General features: G+C 55.1%; 1 protein-coding gene across 1 annotated transcript; it reads left to right on the top strand.

The window, feature by feature from the left end:
- Positions 1–11,574: 11,574 nt before the first annotated feature.
- On the top strand, positions 11,575–16,150 carry MVB12A (multivesicular body subunit 12A). The gene is made up of 9 exons (XM_015065596.3): positions 11,575–11,759; positions 11,867–11,965; positions 12,096–12,192; positions 13,737–13,863; positions 14,636–14,755; positions 14,831–14,937; positions 15,178–15,239; positions 15,540–15,596; positions 15,775–16,150. Exons 1-9 carry the CDS (start codon positions 11,670–11,672, stop codon positions 15,835–15,837), a joined length of 822 nt encoding a protein of 273 aa, XP_014921082.3. The 5' UTR covers positions 11,575–11,669; the 3' UTR covers positions 15,838–16,150.
- The last annotated feature ends 2,977 nt before the right edge of the window (positions 16,151–19,127 follow it).

The following is a 19,127-nucleotide window of genomic DNA, read 5'->3' as shown; positions in this document are numbered from 1 at the left end:
TCTTTTTCCTCCCTCCCTCCCCCTTCCTTCCTCCCTCCCTCCTTCCCTCTTTTTCTTTTTTTTTCTCTTCTCTCCTCTCCTTTTCCTTCCTCCCTCCCTCCCTCCCTCTTTCCCTTCCTTCCTTCCTCTTTCTCTCTTCCTTCCTCCCTCCCTTTCTTTTCTTTTTCTTTCTTTCTTTTTCCTCCCTCCCTCCCCCTCTTCCTTTCTTTCTTCCTCTCTCTCTCTCCTTCCTTCTTTCCTTCCTTCCTTCCTCCCTTCCTTCCTCTATACCCAGCATGGAGCCCAACATGGGGCTTAAACTCACGATCCTGAGATTAAGACCTGAGCTGAGATCACGAGTCAGATGCTCAGGGGCACCAGGGTGGATCAGTCACTTGAGCATCTGACTCTCAGTGTGGCTCAGGTCATGATCTTGCGCTTCCTGGGATCAAGCCCCGTGTCTGAGCTGATGGCACAGGGCCTGCTTGGGATTCTCTCTCCTTCTCTCTCTGCCCCTCCCCCCCTTCTCTCTCTCTCTCAAAATAAATAAATAAAAACATTTAATTTAAAAAGAGTTGGATGCTCAACCGACTGAGCCACCCAGATGCCACTTTTTGTGCTTAATCTTGACAGGATAATGTAGGGACACTGAAGAAACAAACTTTTTTATTAAAAAATTTTTTTTAAACATTTCTTTATTTTTGAGAGAGAGAGATTGAGTGGGGAAGGGGCAAGAGAGAGGGAGACACAGAATCCGAAGCAGGCTCCAGGCTCTGAGCTGTCAGCACAGAGCCTTACGTGGGGCTTGAACTCATGAACAGCGAGATCATGACCTGAGCTAAAGTCAGACGCTTAACCGATTGAGCCACCCAGGTGCCCCGAAAAAAACTTCTAAAGGTCATCCTCAATCCTGCTCCCTTCACTCAGCTGTTTTTTTTTTTAATTTTTAAAAAATGTTTGTTTATTTTTGAGAGAGAGAGAGAAACAGAGCACAAGCAGGGGAGGGGCAGAGAGAGATAGGGAGACACAGAATCGGAAGCAGGCTCCAGGCCCCGAGCTGTCAGCACAGAGGCCAACGCGGGGCTCGAACCCACGAACTGTGAGATCATCACCTGAGCTGAAGTCTGGCACTTAACCAACTGAGCCGCCCAGGGGCCCCTCAGGTGTTTTATTTCTGTTCATTAAACTACACAAGTATTTCATTGAGCTGACTAAATGCCTTACTTTTGAGGTGTTTTCAGTTGTGCATAGCCCTGGGTGGGTCCTCTCCAGCCTGGTAGGAAGGCACTGGCCCAAGGGTCCTCACTCAGGGGCAGTTCTGCCCCCAGGGGACATTTGGCGTTGTCTGCAGTTTTCTGTTTTTGTTTTTTTCTTAAGTTTATTGCTTTATTTTGAAAGAGAGAGCGAGCCAGCACAAGCAGGGGAGGGACAGAGAGAGAATCCTAAGCAGGCTCCACCTGTCAGTGCAGAGATAGATGCAGGGCTCGAACTCACAAACTGTGAACCGAAATCCAGTCGGATGCTTAACTGAGCCACGCAGGCGCCCCTGGGGACAGTTTTAATTGTCACAAACTTCATATTAGGGTTGAGTGGAGGGGCACTACTGGCATCGGGTGGGTGGAGACCAGGGATGCTGGTCAGTGCCCTCCCGCGCTCAGGACGGCCCCGCCGCAGAGAACGACCCCGGAGGAGAAGCCCTGGCCCGGTCCTGGTACAGGTTTGGAGGCCTCTGGCCTCCTTGGCCCGCTTGGCCCTGGGCCAGCTCCTGCACCCGCCGGGCCTGCCTGCTTGTAGGATGGCTGTGACGGCGGCTGTCCCCAGCTGCTCTGAGGACAGGGGCAAGGCGCAAGTGAAAAGGCACTGAGCTCAGTGCTCGACTCATCCCCACTGCCCTGTCTGTCCGTCCGTGTCATCCTTTGATAAGTTGTGGATCCAGTGTGTTCTTTCCTTAGACCGAATTCCCAGGGATGTGGTTAGTGGGTCCCCGGGGATATGTGTCTCCCTGACTCTCACTTTCCCTAAAGAGGAATCCAGAATTCAGTCTGTTCCTGCCCCTGCAGGGAGCGGATGCTCGTCTCTCCACGTGTCCGACGCGCCTGTGTCCTTCCAGCCACTTCCCGTCCCTGGCTCTCAGGCCTTCCTCTGCCACAGGGCAGGCCGGCTCCGAGGTGGCCCCCACACCCGCTGCGGCCACTGCCCGGGGTCCACGGTTCAGTCAGCACCAGCTTCAGTCCCGGCCTCTCACTCGGCCCCAGGGCTGAATGTTGGCATTCAAAGCACGTTTCACACTGGGGAAGGTCACAGAGAAGATGTGCGGGTTGGTTGACCAATGAGCCGGACCGAGGCACTTGGAGGCTTCTCACCCCCTCCCCTATCCCTGGCATGTACCTTCTGCCCATTTTTCCCACATTAGGAACCACCTCAAGGACACAACCTTGAGAGAGAGCAAGGTGTTGTTGAGCCCATCCATCTGTATCCGTGCTGAGGTCTCTTGTAGAGACCCTTAAGATTCTGGTGGGCGGGCGAAGAGAGTTACCCACCCCGCTGCCTCCCCAGACAAGCCTCATGAGGGAGTTTCCCTCCTTATTTAACCTGCTTCCTAAGATCTGGAGCTGCCTGCCTCTTTCTTCGGTCCCTCCCTGCCCTCCGGGTCTGGGGCCCGTTTCAGATCTCACCCGGGCAGCTCCCCAGCTCCGGAGGTGGGGAGACATCAGCTAGAAGGCGGCAAGGAGACCAGAACAATGGGCCTTGGGACAGAGGCACCTGCAGGGACAACCCGGAGTTGGCCATCGACCCGTTTGGGATGGGGGGGGGGCATGGCTCGTATGTCAAATGCTTGTGGACTGTCATGTGAGTATGGGGACGCCCCGAAAATGCTGGCCGGTGTGACTGGCACGCCGCGCGGTGGCGGAGAAAGGAAGCGCGGTGGGCTGGGCTCCACTGCGGCTGCGCGCGCGGGCCCCTGAGTCACAAGGTTGGAATGACAGCTGAGGTTAAAGAATGTGCAGCGACTGCCGGCTTAGGGGCTGGCAGACGGGGTGGGACGGCAGGATACTTAAGTTGGAGGCCTTAGCACGCGTTTTGCGTCGCTGGGAGGGTGCAGGCAGCGTGTCGGGGACCCTGAACACCAAGGAAAGCAAGGAGAGCCCCAGCCAGTGGGGCAGCTCCCCAATTCCGGAAATGTACATGATAAGCGGATATACTCCGGGGGCGCCTGGGTGGCTCAGTCTGTTAAGTTTCCAACTCGTGGTTTGGGGCCCAGGTCACGGTCTCACGGTTTGAGTTCGAGGCCCCCGCCGGGCTCTGCGCGGACAGTGCGGAACCTGCTTGGGATTCTCTCTCTCACCCTCTCTCTGCCCCTCCCTTGCTCTCTCACTCTCAAAAATAAATAAACAAAAAAAAAAAAAAAAAAAAAAAAAAAGGAGCGAATATACCCCCACTGGGCCTGTTTATAGGTATAGCTGCCAAGTTCCAGCAAAAGGCCAGGGTAAGTCTCCAGGCATGGGTGGTGCCCCTATGAGATCCGGGGGGCGATGGCATTTCTCTTTCTGGGCAGGACGCAGAGAAAACGAGCAGCACCGCCAGCACACTCCCTGCCCTCTGGTAGCACTTGGGTGATGCCCAGGGAACTCAGGTACTCACTCCCTTCTAGATTAGATTATTCTAGCCTGCAGGGAGGCTCGGCCAAATGAGGGGGACCTCCCTGGGCACGGGGCCCTGGAAATCTGTAGAAGAGGTACAGCAAATGCTTACGGAGTTGGGAAGGAGACAGGACATTTATACCCCTCTCTCTGAAGGCCCTGATCGGACCACAGTCGGTCACCGCAGGAATGAAAGCTAAAATTTTCCGGTCCCCTTCCAGAACCTACCATGGGACAGTGATACGCATGCTGAGCCTAGCTGTAGGCCAAGATAAAGTTTTTAAGTTTACTTACTTATTTTGAGGGAGGGAGAGAGAGGCAGAGAGAGAGAGAGAGAATCCCAAGCAGGCTCTGAGTTATTAGCACAGGACCTCGATCTCACGAACTGTGAGATCATGACCCAACCTGAGATCAAGAGTTGGATGCTTAACCCTCTGAGCCACCCAGGTGCGCTGTGGGACAAGACATTTATGACACTGGGCCAATCCATTGCTAATCTGGGGAAACTGACAAATCCCAAGAATGGGTAGAGGGTGTGGGAAAGACCCAAGACAGAGAGGGAGACCAAGAAGCCAAAAGATTATTCCAATTGATAGTAGAGGGTCCAATAAAGGTAACCTGGAAGCAAATATGGCTTGACCTCATTGCTGTCAGGACCCCACCTGGAAAGACGGGTCAGCAATCCAGTGCTGTGCCAACTGGCCTGTGCAAAGCCTTCAACCCTGAACAACGGTTCGGATCTGCCCAGCCTGACCCTCCTATCCCTGATGCCCCTCGCTGCTCCAGCAGAGGCCTCAGGGATACAGGCCTAGTCAGGGTGGGTTGCCTCCCACAGCCTGGCCACAGGATGCAGGCCAAGAGTACCTCTAGGTGAGGGTTGTGGGGGCACTTGGAGGCCCCATAGTGAGCTCATTCTTTACTGGTCGCCCAGAAACAAACAGAAGTTGACATCTCTGGTGGGTACTGGAGCTGGAGGTGCTCTAACACGTGGTGACCCTCAGGTGTTTTCCAGCTCCTTCTCTTTGACCCTGCAGATTGAGAGTTCTCCCCCATGAGAATGTGAGGTTTTTATTTCTCCAGTACCAGAGAACATCCTGGGCACGGACAGCCTACAAGGTCAAAGTCTGCGAACCTCTAACAGTGAAGTCTGCCTCTGGGTTAGAGTTACCAAACCAGCGCTGAGGGGAAATACCAACTGGGAACCAGTAAGCCAGCCACCCCCAGGAAAGAGTGATGCTGTGAAACGATCAGTTGCCTGACGGACTGTCCAAGAACTTCACCAAGTTGGTATGGTGCCCCTTGCCCCCAGCGCTTTCTATTTCGATTCCTACTGGTCCAGTACGGCTGGCAGAAAAAAACCAGATGCTCATGGCAGACGGTTGAGAATTGAACAAGGCATTGTCCCCCGACATTGCCACCATCTTAGCTCGGCCATGGTCCCGGTTGTGCATCATGCCGCTCCAGACTCACCAAATGCCTTTCCCAGTGTACCTCTGGCCACTAGACGTGAAGTCAATTTGCCTTCACGTGGGAGGGACAACAGCGGACCTTGCAGCGGCTTCCCAGGGCTGTCTGCCAGCCCCGCCACCTGTCACGGGATGGCAGCCCAAGACTTGTCCCCGATCTCGCTCCTCACATCAGAAAACGGGCCCGTTACACTGATGACATGATGTTGACATGTAAAGACCTGCCTCTGCTGCAGAGCCCTCTACAGGCTTCCCTGGAACCATCCGTGAGTGGGAGGATGGGTGGTGAACCTACAGGAAACTCGAGGCCCAGGCGCCGCCACGAAGTTTTTGGGAGTCACTTGGTTGGGTAAGATGCGCATTGTCCCAGAAGCTGTTATTGACATGTTGCGAGCCGGTCCAGCTCCTAAGGTGAAAGAGGGGCAGGCCTTTGGAGGGGTTAGGAGGACCTTTATTCCCTCTCTGGCATCGTTTTCCTCCGTCCCTTATACCGCCTGGTAAAGAGAGGGGCCCATGTGGGACTGGGGATCCGGGCAAAAGCGGCCTTGGAGAAGGCAAAGCTACTCATGAAGCCAACGAAGGCTCGGGGCAGCTCCCAAGCAAGGCTACTGTCTGAGTTAGACGTGCCTGTGACTCCACAGAGTCTGGGTTGGGCCGCTGTGCCAGAGATGACAGAAGGAGAGAATGCCCTAGGACTTTGGTCTCGGCCGGGGAAGGGGCAGAAATCCGATATGCCCCAAAGAGCAACAGCTCCCAGGTGTATACACTGTGCTCCTTCGCGTTGAACCTCTCACGAAGGGACAGCGTGTCGTGGGAGGAACTTCCCTGCCTGTCAAGGGGCAGGTTGAGAATAGGGCCCACGGACTCACCTCTGTCCTGGCTCAAGCTCCCACTTCGACTAAGGTAAGCCGACTGACAGTGCTGGAGCACCCTATCTACCAGCCCACCAGAAAGAGGGTGCCCCTAGGCCCTGTAGAGGACCTAGATCTTCCAAGTGCCCCCACCCCTGGTCCCGTGGTGGCCCCAAGGCCCGTAAGGAGAGTGGCACATTTCTGCTCATGCCTGGTATACAGATGGGTCTAGTCTAGTCGGGGCAACCTACCCACGGGAGCTGCAGCCACTATTCAGCTCAACACTGACACCATCTGGGTGGAAACGGGAACAAACCACAGCAGCCAGTGGGCTGACCTCGGAGCCGTTTGGCTGGTGATCACACAGGAGCCCAGGCCGTTAACCCTTCTGCGCTGACAGTTGGGCTCTTTTATTTATTTTTCATTTTTTTAATGTTTATTTATTTATTTTGAGAGAGAGGGAGAGCACGAGCGAGGGAATCCCAAGCAGGCTCCATGCTGTCAGCACAAAGCGCGATGCGGGGCTCGAACTCACAAACCGTGAGATGATGACCGGAGCCAAAATCAAGAGTGGGATCTTAACCGACGGAGCCACCCGGGTGCCCCGATAGTTGGGGCTGTTTTAAAAGGATGAACCCTGTGGCTTGGGCAACAGAAAGCCGAGAGGTGGATGATCACGAGTAAGCCTTTGCGGGGCGAGGGTGTGTGGAAAGACGTTTGGGTTCACCTGCGGGAGCCTGAGGCACCCTCACTGTCTCCCACATCCGGGCTTGTAAGGCGCTGAATCCCCCCTGGCATTCAGGAAGCTGATGCCCTAGCCCAGGTATGAGCCCTGGCAACTGACCCTTCGGTAGATAAAGCAGATTGGCTACAGGGGAAGAGTGGCCACGGCAGCACTTGGGTGGGATGCTGTATTGCCAAGGATACCAGATTGCTCCTGAGAACCAGTGACTTGGTTAATGCAGTAATATCATAAAATTTTTTAAGTGTTTATTTTTGAGACAGAGAGAGACAGAGCATGAGCAGAGGAGGGGTAGAGAGAGAGAGAGGGAGACACAGAATCCGAGGCAGGCTCCAGGCTCTGAGCTGTCAGCATGGAGCCTGATGCGGGGTTCCAACTCACGAGCTGTGAGATCATGACCTGAGCCGAAGTCGAATACCCCACCGAGGCGTTGAGCCACCCGGGCGCCCCTAATGCAGTAATATCATGCCCTGTGTGTTCTAAACAATGCCCAAGGCAACTGACAAAAAAGTCTGGGGCCATCCATCAGAGTTCTCAACCGGTAAGGGACAGGCAAGTTGATTACATTGGCCCTTTCCCTCTGAGGGAGGGTCTTAACTATGGCTTGGGTGGTGTGGTCATTGTGTCTGCTCTGACCCAAGCTTTCCCTTGTCATCACGCAAACCAGGCTGCCACCATTAGGGGATTAGAGAACACTGAGTATGATGTGTGGATACCCTCACCAAACAGACAAGTGGCTGGGGTCGCATTTTAAGAGTCATGATGTGTGAGACTGAGCAAAAGAACATTACAGCGGATGGAGGTTCCGCCTCCTGTGTAACCCACAAGCAGCAGGATTGGTAAAAGGAAGAATGAAATATTAAAGCAGCAGATGAAATTACCAACAGGTCAAACCACCTTGGCCGGGTGGCCAAAGTACCCGTCCCAGGCTTAATGGATTGGAATGAACAACCAATTGCCCCATATGCCAGACTGGGGACCCCTGTCAAAGCACCCAATATCGTAAAGGTGTGGGAGTCTCAGGGGAGAGCTATCGCCCTGACTCTCCCTGTACATCAACGTGCTGGGCTGAGGAGGACACCGAGTCCCATCACGCCCGGGGAGAGGCATTTATCTACGAGATGTGTGATGGGACATCCAGCCAGGGTTGGAGAGTTATTTCACACCCTGGGTCGGGGGGAGCTGCCCAGTCCCCACTGGGAAAGGGGAGAAGACGGGACCCTGGTCTAGCACATCCTGCCCCCCGTCCATCTCCCCACGCCTGACAGTGCTGCCTCCCCCGGCCAACCTGCATGGTGTGCACAACCTGATCAAGTTCCTGAAGCCACAGTCACATATTTTTAAAAATGTTTTGTTTTTTTTTTTTATTTTGAGAGAGAGGGAGAGAGAGCAAGCTGGGGAGGGGCAGAGAGAGAGAGAGAGAGAGAGAGAGGGAGAGAGGGAAAATCCCAAGCAGGCTCCGCACTGTCAGCCCGATGCGGGGGCTCGATCCCACAAACCCATGAGATCAGGACTGCAGCCGAAATCGAGTTGGGACGCTTAACGGCGCCCAGGCGCCCCCTAGCTGCAGTCACATTAAGGAGAAGGGTTCCCCATACAAGTTTCTACGAAGTATCTGTCTTTTTGACCTTAGACTTCTACTGCTCCCGTGGTGTCCGCTCACGGGATAGGCACCTGATGGAAATACCTTTCTACAGAGGGCCCACTTGCGTGCCTCGCAAAGGAATACAGTCCAAACGGTTGGGGATGCAGGCGGCTGCCCTTTAGCTTGTCAGGATTGTCGTGGTGTACCCAGCCCATGATGTGCCCCCCCTCACCACTACTCCAGGGAGGGGATTGGAAGGCATTAGAGCAGTACATCTTAATTGTGCTCCCTTAGGAGCACAAACGAGGACAGGTGCTCATAATTCAGCGGATATTACCAGCACCGATCCAGAAACCCGACCGGTTACTGACACTATCAATAACACCGGGCACGGGCATTCTTCTTCTGTCAAGTCAGTCAGGCGGGCAGCCCATCAAACCGCCGACCGGAAGGGTCCCCAAAACACCACTCTCAGAGCCTTCAGGTGGTTTCGCTCAGATGTGGGATGGCCCCGTGTGGCTTCAATGTGGCTTACCCTGGGTTCGAGACAGTGGAGCACTCGTGAGCTCGGGAACAGAAAAACACCACTCTAAACAGAATCAAACCAAGTGTAGCAGGGACCTGGGATGGAGTCATTCTGTCACTCTGAAGGATCGCGACTGGTTTGGCACTGTTATGCCACCCAGGTATCGACCGGGTAATTCCAGATGGGACCCAGGGGGTGTGCGGCACAGATCTTTGGCTCGGCTTCCTCCTGGGTGGTGGGGCCGCTACCCCCTGGGTTTTCCCCAAACTCTGACCCACAGTAACCAAAGTTATCAATCTCTGTCTCCATAAGGCCAGAAGGGCACGTTGTTTTCCACTGGTATGACCTCTCGGCTGCCATATTTGTTCCCTCCACTGGCCTGAAGGAAGTTCTAGCAGGCATAGAAGCCCTTACTGAGTTTACCCGACAAAGCCTGTCCTATTGAACACTGGAATGTCTCTAATGAGAAAATCTGTCCTCCAGATTAGAATGGCCTTGGGTATTATGACTGCCTTGCAAAGAGGCACCTGTGCCATTATCCGAGCAGAATGTTGTGTGTTCGTACCTGATGAGTCTATCAATGTATCATCTTTGTTAAAGCAGATGAAGACACACAGGTGAATCCCCTGAATGATCCCACCCCCATCCTAAGGGACTTAATAAATCTGTGGTTTGGGGAAGTGTAGGACTGTAAGGGCTGGTCAGGAGGGGTGGAGGGTTAGAGGAGGTCACCAAGAGGATGTGATTGCCAGTTGACCCTTGAGGTGGAACCAGGCAATCAGAGGCTCCTAATCCCCTCCCCTGTCCTTGGAATGTATGTTCTGCTCACCATTCCCACAGTGAGAGCTATTTTCAAGGATCTGCCTTGAGAGAGTAAGGTGTTGTTGAGCCTTTCCGGACACTGTATGTGACTGAACCCAGTTAAGGCTTCTATATGAACTTTTAAGATTCTGGGGGGGGGGGGGGGGGCCGCGGTAAGGAGATCTACTTGTCTTACAGCCACTGAAGACTAGCCTCCTGTGTAAATCCCCTCCTTATTAAGGGACTACCATCTCCCGGGGCGCCTGGGTGGCTCAGTTAGTTGTGGCTGACTTTGTCTCGGGTCATGACCTCACAGCTCACGGGTTCAAGCCCTGCACCAGGCTCTGTGCTGACAGTGTGGAGCCTGCTTGGGACTCACTCCCTCCCTCCCTCTTCTGCATGTTCATGGGCAGGAATTCTCTCTCTCTGCCTCTCAAAAAACAAAAACAACTTAAAACAAAACAAAACAACAACAACAAAAACCCTGCCCTCTACCAATCTAGAGTAGTTGACTTCTTTCTCCTTGCCCTCTGAGTGTGGGGTCCAGTTTCAAATTTCACCCAGGGAACTCTCCAGGTTTTGAACCCACATTCCTCCTAAGTACTAGGAAACTGGGGTATTTCTAGGGGAGCCCATGGTTAGTTCCCTCCTGTATCTCATTATTGCGTCATCTTTTCCAAGATGTTTGTTTCTTATGGGCATCGACATTCAAATGTTGTATACTTTTCATACGTCACTAAATACTCCTTTTTTCCCCCCTCCCTTCAATCATTTATGCATACAAAAACCAGACAGTGGGCCAACCCGTGATACTGCAGAAAACTGAAAAATATGTTAGAGTAGATAATACCTTGTTCCCTATTTTTTCGTATTTTCCCCCCAGAGGGGTGTAAAAGCATGTTACCGTATTAAATACTTTATATCTCATTAAAAAAAACCTAATTGTGTCTGGGAATGATGGAATAGGCAGTTAGTTAGACCTGAGCTGGGGGCAAGGGCTGTGAAACATAGGTCACACATTAGAAGCCTGGGGGCACAACATTTTGACTTTGTGGCTTTCAACATCTTGGCCTTGTGGCTTCCACCAAGGTTGGCCAACCAAGAACCACAGGTGCAGAACCTGCGGTCTCCTCTCCAACTTCTACCGCAGAGTGATTGCCTATGTTCATTCTAATATATTTGCATTGCGGTTTCGACCCCCCACCCGCTACCCTTCTGGGGGGAAGGTGGCCATGACACTTCCGGCAAGAAACTTGTAGGGCCTCAAACTTCCCCTCCCAATAAATAGGAGGAGTCCCTTAGATGATTGGAAACCACCCTAGCTAGGACCCACAAACAGAAAAAGAAAAGACACCCCTAGCCTCTTGGCAGTTGCCATCTCTGGGCCTGCCCGCTCTCCTACCTTGAAAGTGTACGGTTCTTAAAAAGCTTCTTTGTGCTTGCTGCCTTCCTTCTTAGCTGTCTTTATTCAAGCGCGGATCCTCAGGTTATTCTTTCGTGGGGAATCCAAGAACCGAGACCTCCATTCACACAATGCAGAATCTCCCACCGGTAACATGAACAACTCCTCAAGTTACACACGATTTCATGGTTCACGGTGGTCCGTACTTTTTGTTATTTAAACTAATAGCTGCATAACCCATGGACGTTTCCTTTGGGATGACTTCCTAGAACTACAATTACAGTTTTTCAAATCTCTTCCCTAAACGTCCAAACGTGTCCCTGGAGAAGCCGATACCGCAAGGAATTCTGGGGAACGTAGTTCTGGTTTGGGGCAGGCAAGACCTCGGCGCTGAGTAGAAACACTTCTGGAGGAAGTCGCTGGGCGTGAGAAGCAGACGAGACGATTTTCCGCAAACGTCGCTCATGTGCGCCTGCGCGGTGCACGGGGGCGTGATTTCATGTTACCACGCGATTGGTCAGCCGTCTTCCAGGCACGCGCAGACAGCCCCCTCCCACACCCCCGCCTTTCGCACGGTCCTCTGGGAGCTGTAGTTCAGACTCCTGCCCTAACACGGCCGCGGGTCGTCGGCTCGGACATCTGAGGCCGTCCTGGCCTTCGGCTCTGGGCTCGGAGGATGGATCCAGGACCCGGGACCGACACGGCGCCGCTGGCTGGCCTGGTCTGGTCGTCGGCTTCGGCGCCTCCGCCACGGGGATTCAGTGCGGTGAGCGACGTCGGGGGCCGGGGATCAAGTGGGGGCACGGAATCAAGTGGGGGCACAGGCGGCGCGTCGGGGTAGGATCCTGGCTCTGACTCCCGTCCACATCGTAGATCTCCTGCACCGTGGAAGGGACGCCCGCCAACTTCGGCAAGAGCTTCGCGCAGAAGTCTGGCTACTTTCTGTGCTTCAATTCTTTGGGCAGCCTAGAGGTAAGGGGCGCCCACCTTCGGAATCCCCGGGGTCAGCCCACTCCCCCGTCCATTTGCGGGGCCCTCCGCCAGGGGCGCTGTTCCTGCTGCAGCATGACTGTCGCTGTGTCCTCCCCTTCCTCCCTCTCAGAATCCGCAGGAGAATGTGGTGACCGATATCCAGGTCCTGGTGGACAAGAGCCCCCTCCCACCGGGCTTTTCCCCGGTCTGCGACCCCCTGGACTCCAGTGAGGCCCGCGTCCGAGACTGGGGGCGGGGTGGGGGGCCGCGTTCGGGTCCCTGTGGGCAGGACCAGGGAGGGGCGGAGGGACGACAGGCACTTGTTTTCCGAGCCTCGACTGCCCACTGGATGCACTGGGTAATGACAGAGCCGGCTGAAGCGTCGAGCTCTGCTCCAGGGCGGGGCCACATGCCCTGCCCTGCGTAAAAATGTGCCATTGGCACAGCCTTTGTCCCAGAGTAAGAGTCATGACTTGTTTTATTACTGTTCCTGCTATATCTTCTTTTTTTTTTTAATTTTTTTTTCAACGTTTATTTATTTTTGGGACAGAGAGAGACAGAGCATGAACGGGGGAGGGGCAGAGAGAGAGGGAGACACAGAATCGGAAACAGGCTCCAGGCTCTGAGCCGTCAGCCCAGAGCCTGACGCGGGGCTCAAACTCATGGACTGCGAGATCGTGACCTGGCTGAAGTCGGACGCTTAACCGACTGCGCCACCCAGGCGCCCCATCCTGCTATATCTTCTTAACTGGTAGCCAAGTAGAACCCTCGCCATTTCCACGCCTTTTCATTCCCAGGCTTTTGCACACAGTTTCCTCTGCCTGGAGCACCTGTCTTCGACTGTTGGGGCTAGTTAATGCTTGATTCTCCCTCAGGTCTCTGTTTAGTCCCCGCCCCTTCTGACTCCTATAGCCTTGGTGCTGCCCTTCCAGCCCTGACCACCCTGCTTTCCAGCCACCTGGCTCTCCTTGCCTCTCACTGTGTCTTGTCATGTGTATTTGTTTTTTTTTATTTTTTATTTTTATCTTTTATTTTTGAGAGAGACAGACAGAAAACTAGCAGGGGAGGGGCAGAGAGAAAGGAAGACACAGAATCTGAAGCCGGCTCCAGGCTCCAAGCTGTCAGCACGGAGCCCCACACGGGGCTCGAACTCACAAACCGCGAGATCATGACCTGAGCCGAAGTCGGACGCTTAACCGACTGAGCCACCCAAGCACCCCTTGTCATGTGTATTTGACTCTCAGGGTGTATCTATTGATATTAGAGTCGGCAAGCATTTTACATACAGGTCCAGATAGTATTTTAGGCTTTGCAGGCCAGATAGTGTCTGTTGCCTTTTCCCTCCATAATCCTTTAAAAATGTGAAAACCGTTCTTAGCTGTGCAAAAGCAGATCTTGGCGTCTTTTGGCTCACGGGCCAGAATTTGCTGACCCCTGGATTAGAGGACTAAGGAAAAGTGAGGTTGGCAGGGCCAGGATGGGCACTCAGTTCCATCCGATCCCACAGCTACCCACCCTTGCCATGGGTGTGCACGGTCACCCCATGAATGCTTCTCCATGTCACCAAAGATAGGCCTGCGCCAATGGCCCCGAAAGGCTACATGGAGTCCCCTCCTATGGCTATACCATTCATGACTCAACCACTGACCTAAAGCTATCCAGGTAGCTGCCTTAAATAGCACCCTGGCAAGCGTCATCCTGGAGCCATCTGTGGGTCTGTTCTCTGGTTCTTTCCTCTTCTCACTCCCTTGCCCCCCACCCCCACTCCCAGAGGCCTCTGTGTCCAAGAAAAAACGCATGTGTGTGAAGCTGGTGCCCCTGGGGGCTGCAGACACAGCTGTGTTTGATGTCCGGCTGAGTGGGAAGACCAAGACGGTGCCTGGATACCTTCGAGTAGGGTAGGGGCCCCCCCTTACCCTCCCCCCACCTCTGGCCTCCTCCCTTGCCCTCCAAGTCCCATATCTGCCCTGCTGACCCTCAGGGAGTCTCCTGAGGCCTCCTGTGCTGCCTTTTTAAAAAAATTTTTTTAAGTTTGTTTCGAGAGAGAGAGAGAGTGCATGAGGGGGTGAGGGAGGGGCAGAGAGCGAAGGAGAGAATCCCAAGCAGTCCCCGCAAACCGACCTGGGGCTCCAACCCCACACGAACTGTTGAGATCATGACCTGAGCTGAAACCAGCAGCTGGATGCTTAACCGACTGAGCCACCCAGGCCTTCTGTGCCTTCTACCGCTTACCTGTGCCTCAATTTCCACGTGTTAAAGTCTCCTTACTTATTTATTTTATCTGGAGAGGGAGGAGGGGCAGAGAGAGGAGAAAGGAGAATCCCAAGCAGGCTCTGTGCTGTCGGCTCAAAGCCCCACGTGGGGCTCGATCTCACGCACCATGAGATCAGGACCTGAGCCGAACTCAAGAGTCCGATGCTTAACCGGCTGAGCCACCCAGGCACCCCCTCAATTTCCGCACCGTAAAACAGGAGTGATTGTATCAATCTTGTAGGGTTCTTGTGAAGAGTGAGTTGATGGGTCTGAAACGCACACTGCGGTGATCTGACCCAGCAATATTAACTAGGATGTTGCTCAGGGTGCGGGCTGCGATGCTGAAAGGAAAATCCCCCAAAGGGCTGGGGTCACCCCATCGGGCTAGGACCCCTCCCTACTTCTCTCTCCTTCTAGGGACATGGGAGGCTTTGCCATTTGGTGCAAGAAGGCCAAGGCCCCCAGGCCGGTGCCCAAGCCCCGAGCTCTCAGCCGGGACATGCGGGGCCTCTCCCTGGACCCACCTGCCCAGCCCAGGTGAGTCCTCAGGCTTGGGAAGGGGGCAGCCATGGGGGGAGTTGGGCCTGACCTGTGCTGTCCTGCCTCCGCCAGCAAGGGCAGCTTTCCAGAGCGGACCCTGTCCCGGGTTGGCTCTCGGGCATCTACTCTGCGGAGGAGCGACTCCATCTATGAGGCCTCCAACCTCTATGGCGTCTCAGGTGAGCGCAGAGCAAAAAACTGAGGCACGGGAGTAGGGGGTGGGGGGGGGGTGAGGGCAAGGCTTACCCAAAATTGAATAGCCAGGAAGGGGTGGAACCAGGGTTGGAACCAGGCCTGGGCCTCCCCCATTTTGTAGAGATTGGGGGGTGGGGATGGCGTGAGGCTCTCTGCTTAGGGTGGCGGCAGGCAGGCCTCAAGTCTCTTGTGCCTCAGCCTCTGTCCTCACTCGCTCTCCTCAGCCATGGATGGTGTTCCCTTCACACTGCACCCGCGATTTGAAGGCAAGAGCTGTGGCCCTCTGGTGAGTCTACGCTGGGCGCTGGGGGCGCCTGGGGCTGCCCCTGTCAGTGGCAGGGAGGGTCATCCGTGCCTCCAGTGCCCCAGCACAGAGGTCCCTGTTCCTGGGTTGGAGGAAGCTGGAGGGTCTCAGGCACGGAATGGGGCATCAAGAGGGACAACTGGATACTGGTGGCCCCAGGCAGTGGCAGGAAGGGTGAGGGGATGTTCAGGCCAATACTGAGGGAGACCCTCCTTGAGGTTCAAGGAATGGGGGTTCCAGGTTGGGGTCCCCGCCCGGGACTGATCTGCCTCTGCCCGCCAGGCCTTCTCTGCCTTTGCCGATCTGACCATCAAGTCACTGGCGGATATTGAGGAGGAGGTGGGTGCAGGGCCCAGGGTGGCATGCTGGGGTGGGGGGGGGTGGGGTTCTCCCCTCCCTTCCCGTCGCCCCAGGCTCCCCCATCCACACCCCGTCTGCCAAAGGCTGGAGATCGCCGAGTCCCTAGTGGTTTCCACCCCCTCACTCACTCTGTGCTCTCCTCGCTCCGCCTCCGCAGTATAACTACGGCTTTGTGGTGGAGAAGACTGCGGCTGCGCGCCTGCCCCCCAGCGTCTCGTAGCCCTTCGTCAGCCCCAGGGAAGAGCCCCCCCTGCCGGACACCCGGGACTGGCAGCCACCCCATCCCACAGCATCTTGGGAATCTTGGTGGCGCAGGGCATTTTAGACCCTCAGCCACACAGCGGAGCGACAGCCCTGGAGAAGGGGGCAGGACCGGTCCGCTCGGTGATGGGGTCTCTCGCCCCCTGGGCCCTGCAGGGCAGGGGTGGGGGCTGGACGGAAACCAGTGCCTTCAAGTCATTTGTGTCAAAACTCTCTGGTGCCTGGAGGCCACGCGGGCGCCCTCCTGGCAATAAACACCGCCCTGCGCTCGCCGTCTGGAGTCCTGATCCCGGCCGCCGGTCCTCTGTGGTTCAAGGTGGTCACCACGCACGCGCGGCACGAGCCAGGGGGCGGAGGTGCCCCCAGTGCAGGACATCTAAGGCGGTGCTGCCACCACTCGCCTTCTACAGAGGGGGCATCAGGCTCCGCGAGTGCCTGAGCCGGGGACGTAGGTCGCAGAGAAGACCTGGTCCGCCCCTCCAGCATTGTGCAAAACGCGAATAATCGTTTCAGTCACATTTATATTGCGGGGACCCCAGCCCCAACACCTGATGCGCAGCGTCTCTTTCAGTCTTCCCGCACCCCGGTGGGAAGCCCCGGTTTTGTCGCGTTTTACGGAGCGGGAAACTGAGGCAGGGGCCCGCTAAGGTCACAGCTGGGATCTGAACCCAGGGCCTGCTGTCTGAACTTTCTGCCGGGTGACGGGTACGTTCCGTCCATTCTCATTATTGGCGGTAATTAGGTCCCTTAATGTCACAGCGAAAACTGAGTTAGGGAGTACCGGATTCCATGGGGGGGTTCCTACCAGCCTTTGGTCACATTTTTGTCAAGCAATCGGTACCGGGCCTTGTTTTGTGTGTTTAATACATACTGCTGATTAATGTTGAACTTCCGGCCGATAGCGCTGTTAACTTATGCCTGAACAAAGTTCATCTAACCCACACATTTTCTCCAGGAGGCACATCCCTGCCTTCTTGCGTGTGGGGACATTAGGTAGCACGAAGCACTACACGTGGGGACATTTTTATTTTTATTTTTAAGTTTATTTATTTTGAGGGGGCGGGGAAAGGCAGAGACAGAGGGGGAGAGAGAATCCCAAGCTGCCTGTGCCCTGACAGCGCACAGCCAAGTGCAGGGCTTTAACCCCCCAACCATGAGGTCGTGACCTGAGCCAAGTCCGAGGCACCGATCAGGCGCCTTGGGGGCTTTCTTAAACAACAAAGTTGCCGATGAAAAAGCACAACGATGTGAAAAACCTGCCGCTAGGTAGACCACAAAAAGGCCACCTGTTTACTGTCTGAGGGGTGAAACAAGACGGCCAGAGGGTCACCACGTTCCGCCTCAGCTGGGAATGGGTCCCCCAGGGTCCCCCAGTGATTCAAACTCCCCCCCCCCCCCCCCCCCGGCCGTGCGTGTCCTTGAATGGCCGCAAAGTGCGCAAGTATTGGCTGGGGGGTGGGGTACAAGTGAATTTCAGCCAGTAGAACTCACAAATACGGAATCCGTGAAGAATAGGCTGGACCCATTTGTTAAACGAATAGCCCCAGACTAACACCATGTTTCTCCCACATCCATGCTCCTTCCTTTAATGCTCTGTCTTCCCTAGGTCCCCACAGCTTCCGGGTGGCCCAGGTCCTGCTGAGGTCAGGAACATCCCCAGATCTCTGTGGCTTCGAAAGGCTAAGGCTTACTTTTCATTCATCCCACGGGCCCATGGCAGAGCAGCCCCAGACTCGGCTGGTCACAGTCCCTGAAATCCGCCTGAAGGGGCTGCCACCATCCCCTGGTGACACTGGGGGGCTGACTCCAAAAGGTCTTGCACCATCAGTTAAATGCCTGAGCCTGGAAGTGCCTTTGACAAAGTTCTGCTTGCGGGTCATCGGTCAGAACGCGCCCCACTGGGCCCCCAGAAGGGTTGTGCCACCCACTTTTTTTTAAAATAACTTTTTTTTAATGTTTATTTTTGAGACAGAAAGAGAGAGACCGAGTGTGCGTCGGGAGGGGCAGAGAGACAGGGAGACACAGATTCGGAAGCAGGCTCCAGGCCCTGAGCTGTCAGCACAGAGCCCGATGCGGGGTTTGAACCCACGAACCGCGAGATCATGATCTGAGCTGAAGCCGGAGGCTTAACCGACCAAGCCACCCAGGCGCCCCTGTACCCCCCACTTGTACCCCCTGTCCTGGGGGTCTGAGGGGAGAGACAGCAAGCTGTCCCGGAGAGGTGGGCGAGGGGAAACCGTAAAATGTGCCCCCTCCCCCATACACTTCAGCTGCCTTGGGAAAACTAGGCCTTTGGTCGAAGACATCGCCCCACCTCTCCCCTCTCTGGGCACAGACAGCACCTGCCAGGTCCCGCCCAGGCTGCTGTGGCGCCGACCGTGGAATCTGATCTGCCTGGGAGGTAAAGGCTGTTTGTTCTCCCTGGTCGCCTTCTTGGCCACCCTGAAACCAGCTTCAGATCACTTTCCAGGGCATCCGCGGGTGACCAGGGGCCCCCCCAGATGAGCCGTCCTGGCCTAGGATTCAACTGGGCTTGCTGTCATCGCTAGGCCAATGACCCTGCAAAATCCCAACCCTCTGGGCCCCACAGGGCCACAGGACAGCCTGGGGAAGGTCCAGGAGAATCTCCATGGAGCCCACCCACCCCCTCCTGACTTGGGCCACATCGATCCTGACTGCTATGGCTGAGCTCACATCTTGGGCTACAGAGAAGGGAGCCAAAGCTTTATCCTTCCTGCCCAGGCACTGAGACTGAGGCGTCACAGGGCAAGATGAGGTCCCAGCTGCACTGCTCACTAGCTGGTGACCCTGAGCTGTGGCTTAACCTCTCTATACCTCAGTTTCTCCATCTTTCCAATGGGAATCTCAATGGTCCTTACCTCTCAAAGGTCCTTACCTTACCTGACCCAGGGATCGAACCCGTGAACCGGGAGATCATGACCTGAGCTGAAATTTCATTGCTAGAGTTCATGGTATGGATGTACCAGTCTGGTCACCTGTTGATGAGCACGTGGGTTGTCTCTCATTCGTGGCCACTGAGCAAAACTACTCCGAGCACTGTTGTACGCGTCTCTTGAGGAACGCACTCATTCCCGTTGCGCAAATGCCCTGAGTGGAGATTGTGGGTGGTAGGCGAGGCCTGGGTTCATGTTCAGCAGATACAGCCAAGCAGATGTCCGAGGCTCTTTGGACCAACGCACCCCCTCACTCACAAGGAATGAGAGTTCCAGTGACTCCGTGTCTTCACCA

The sequence above is a fragment of the Acinonyx jubatus genome, chromosome A2, assembly GCF_027475565.1.
Source record: "Acinonyx jubatus isolate Ajub_Pintada_27869175 chromosome A2, VMU_Ajub_asm_v1.0, whole genome shotgun sequence".
Lineage (NCBI taxonomy): Eukaryota > Metazoa > Chordata > Mammalia > Carnivora > Felidae > Acinonyx > Acinonyx jubatus.
Note: the sequence above shows the minus strand (reverse complement) of the source record. Positions and strands in the feature narration are given on the sequence as shown.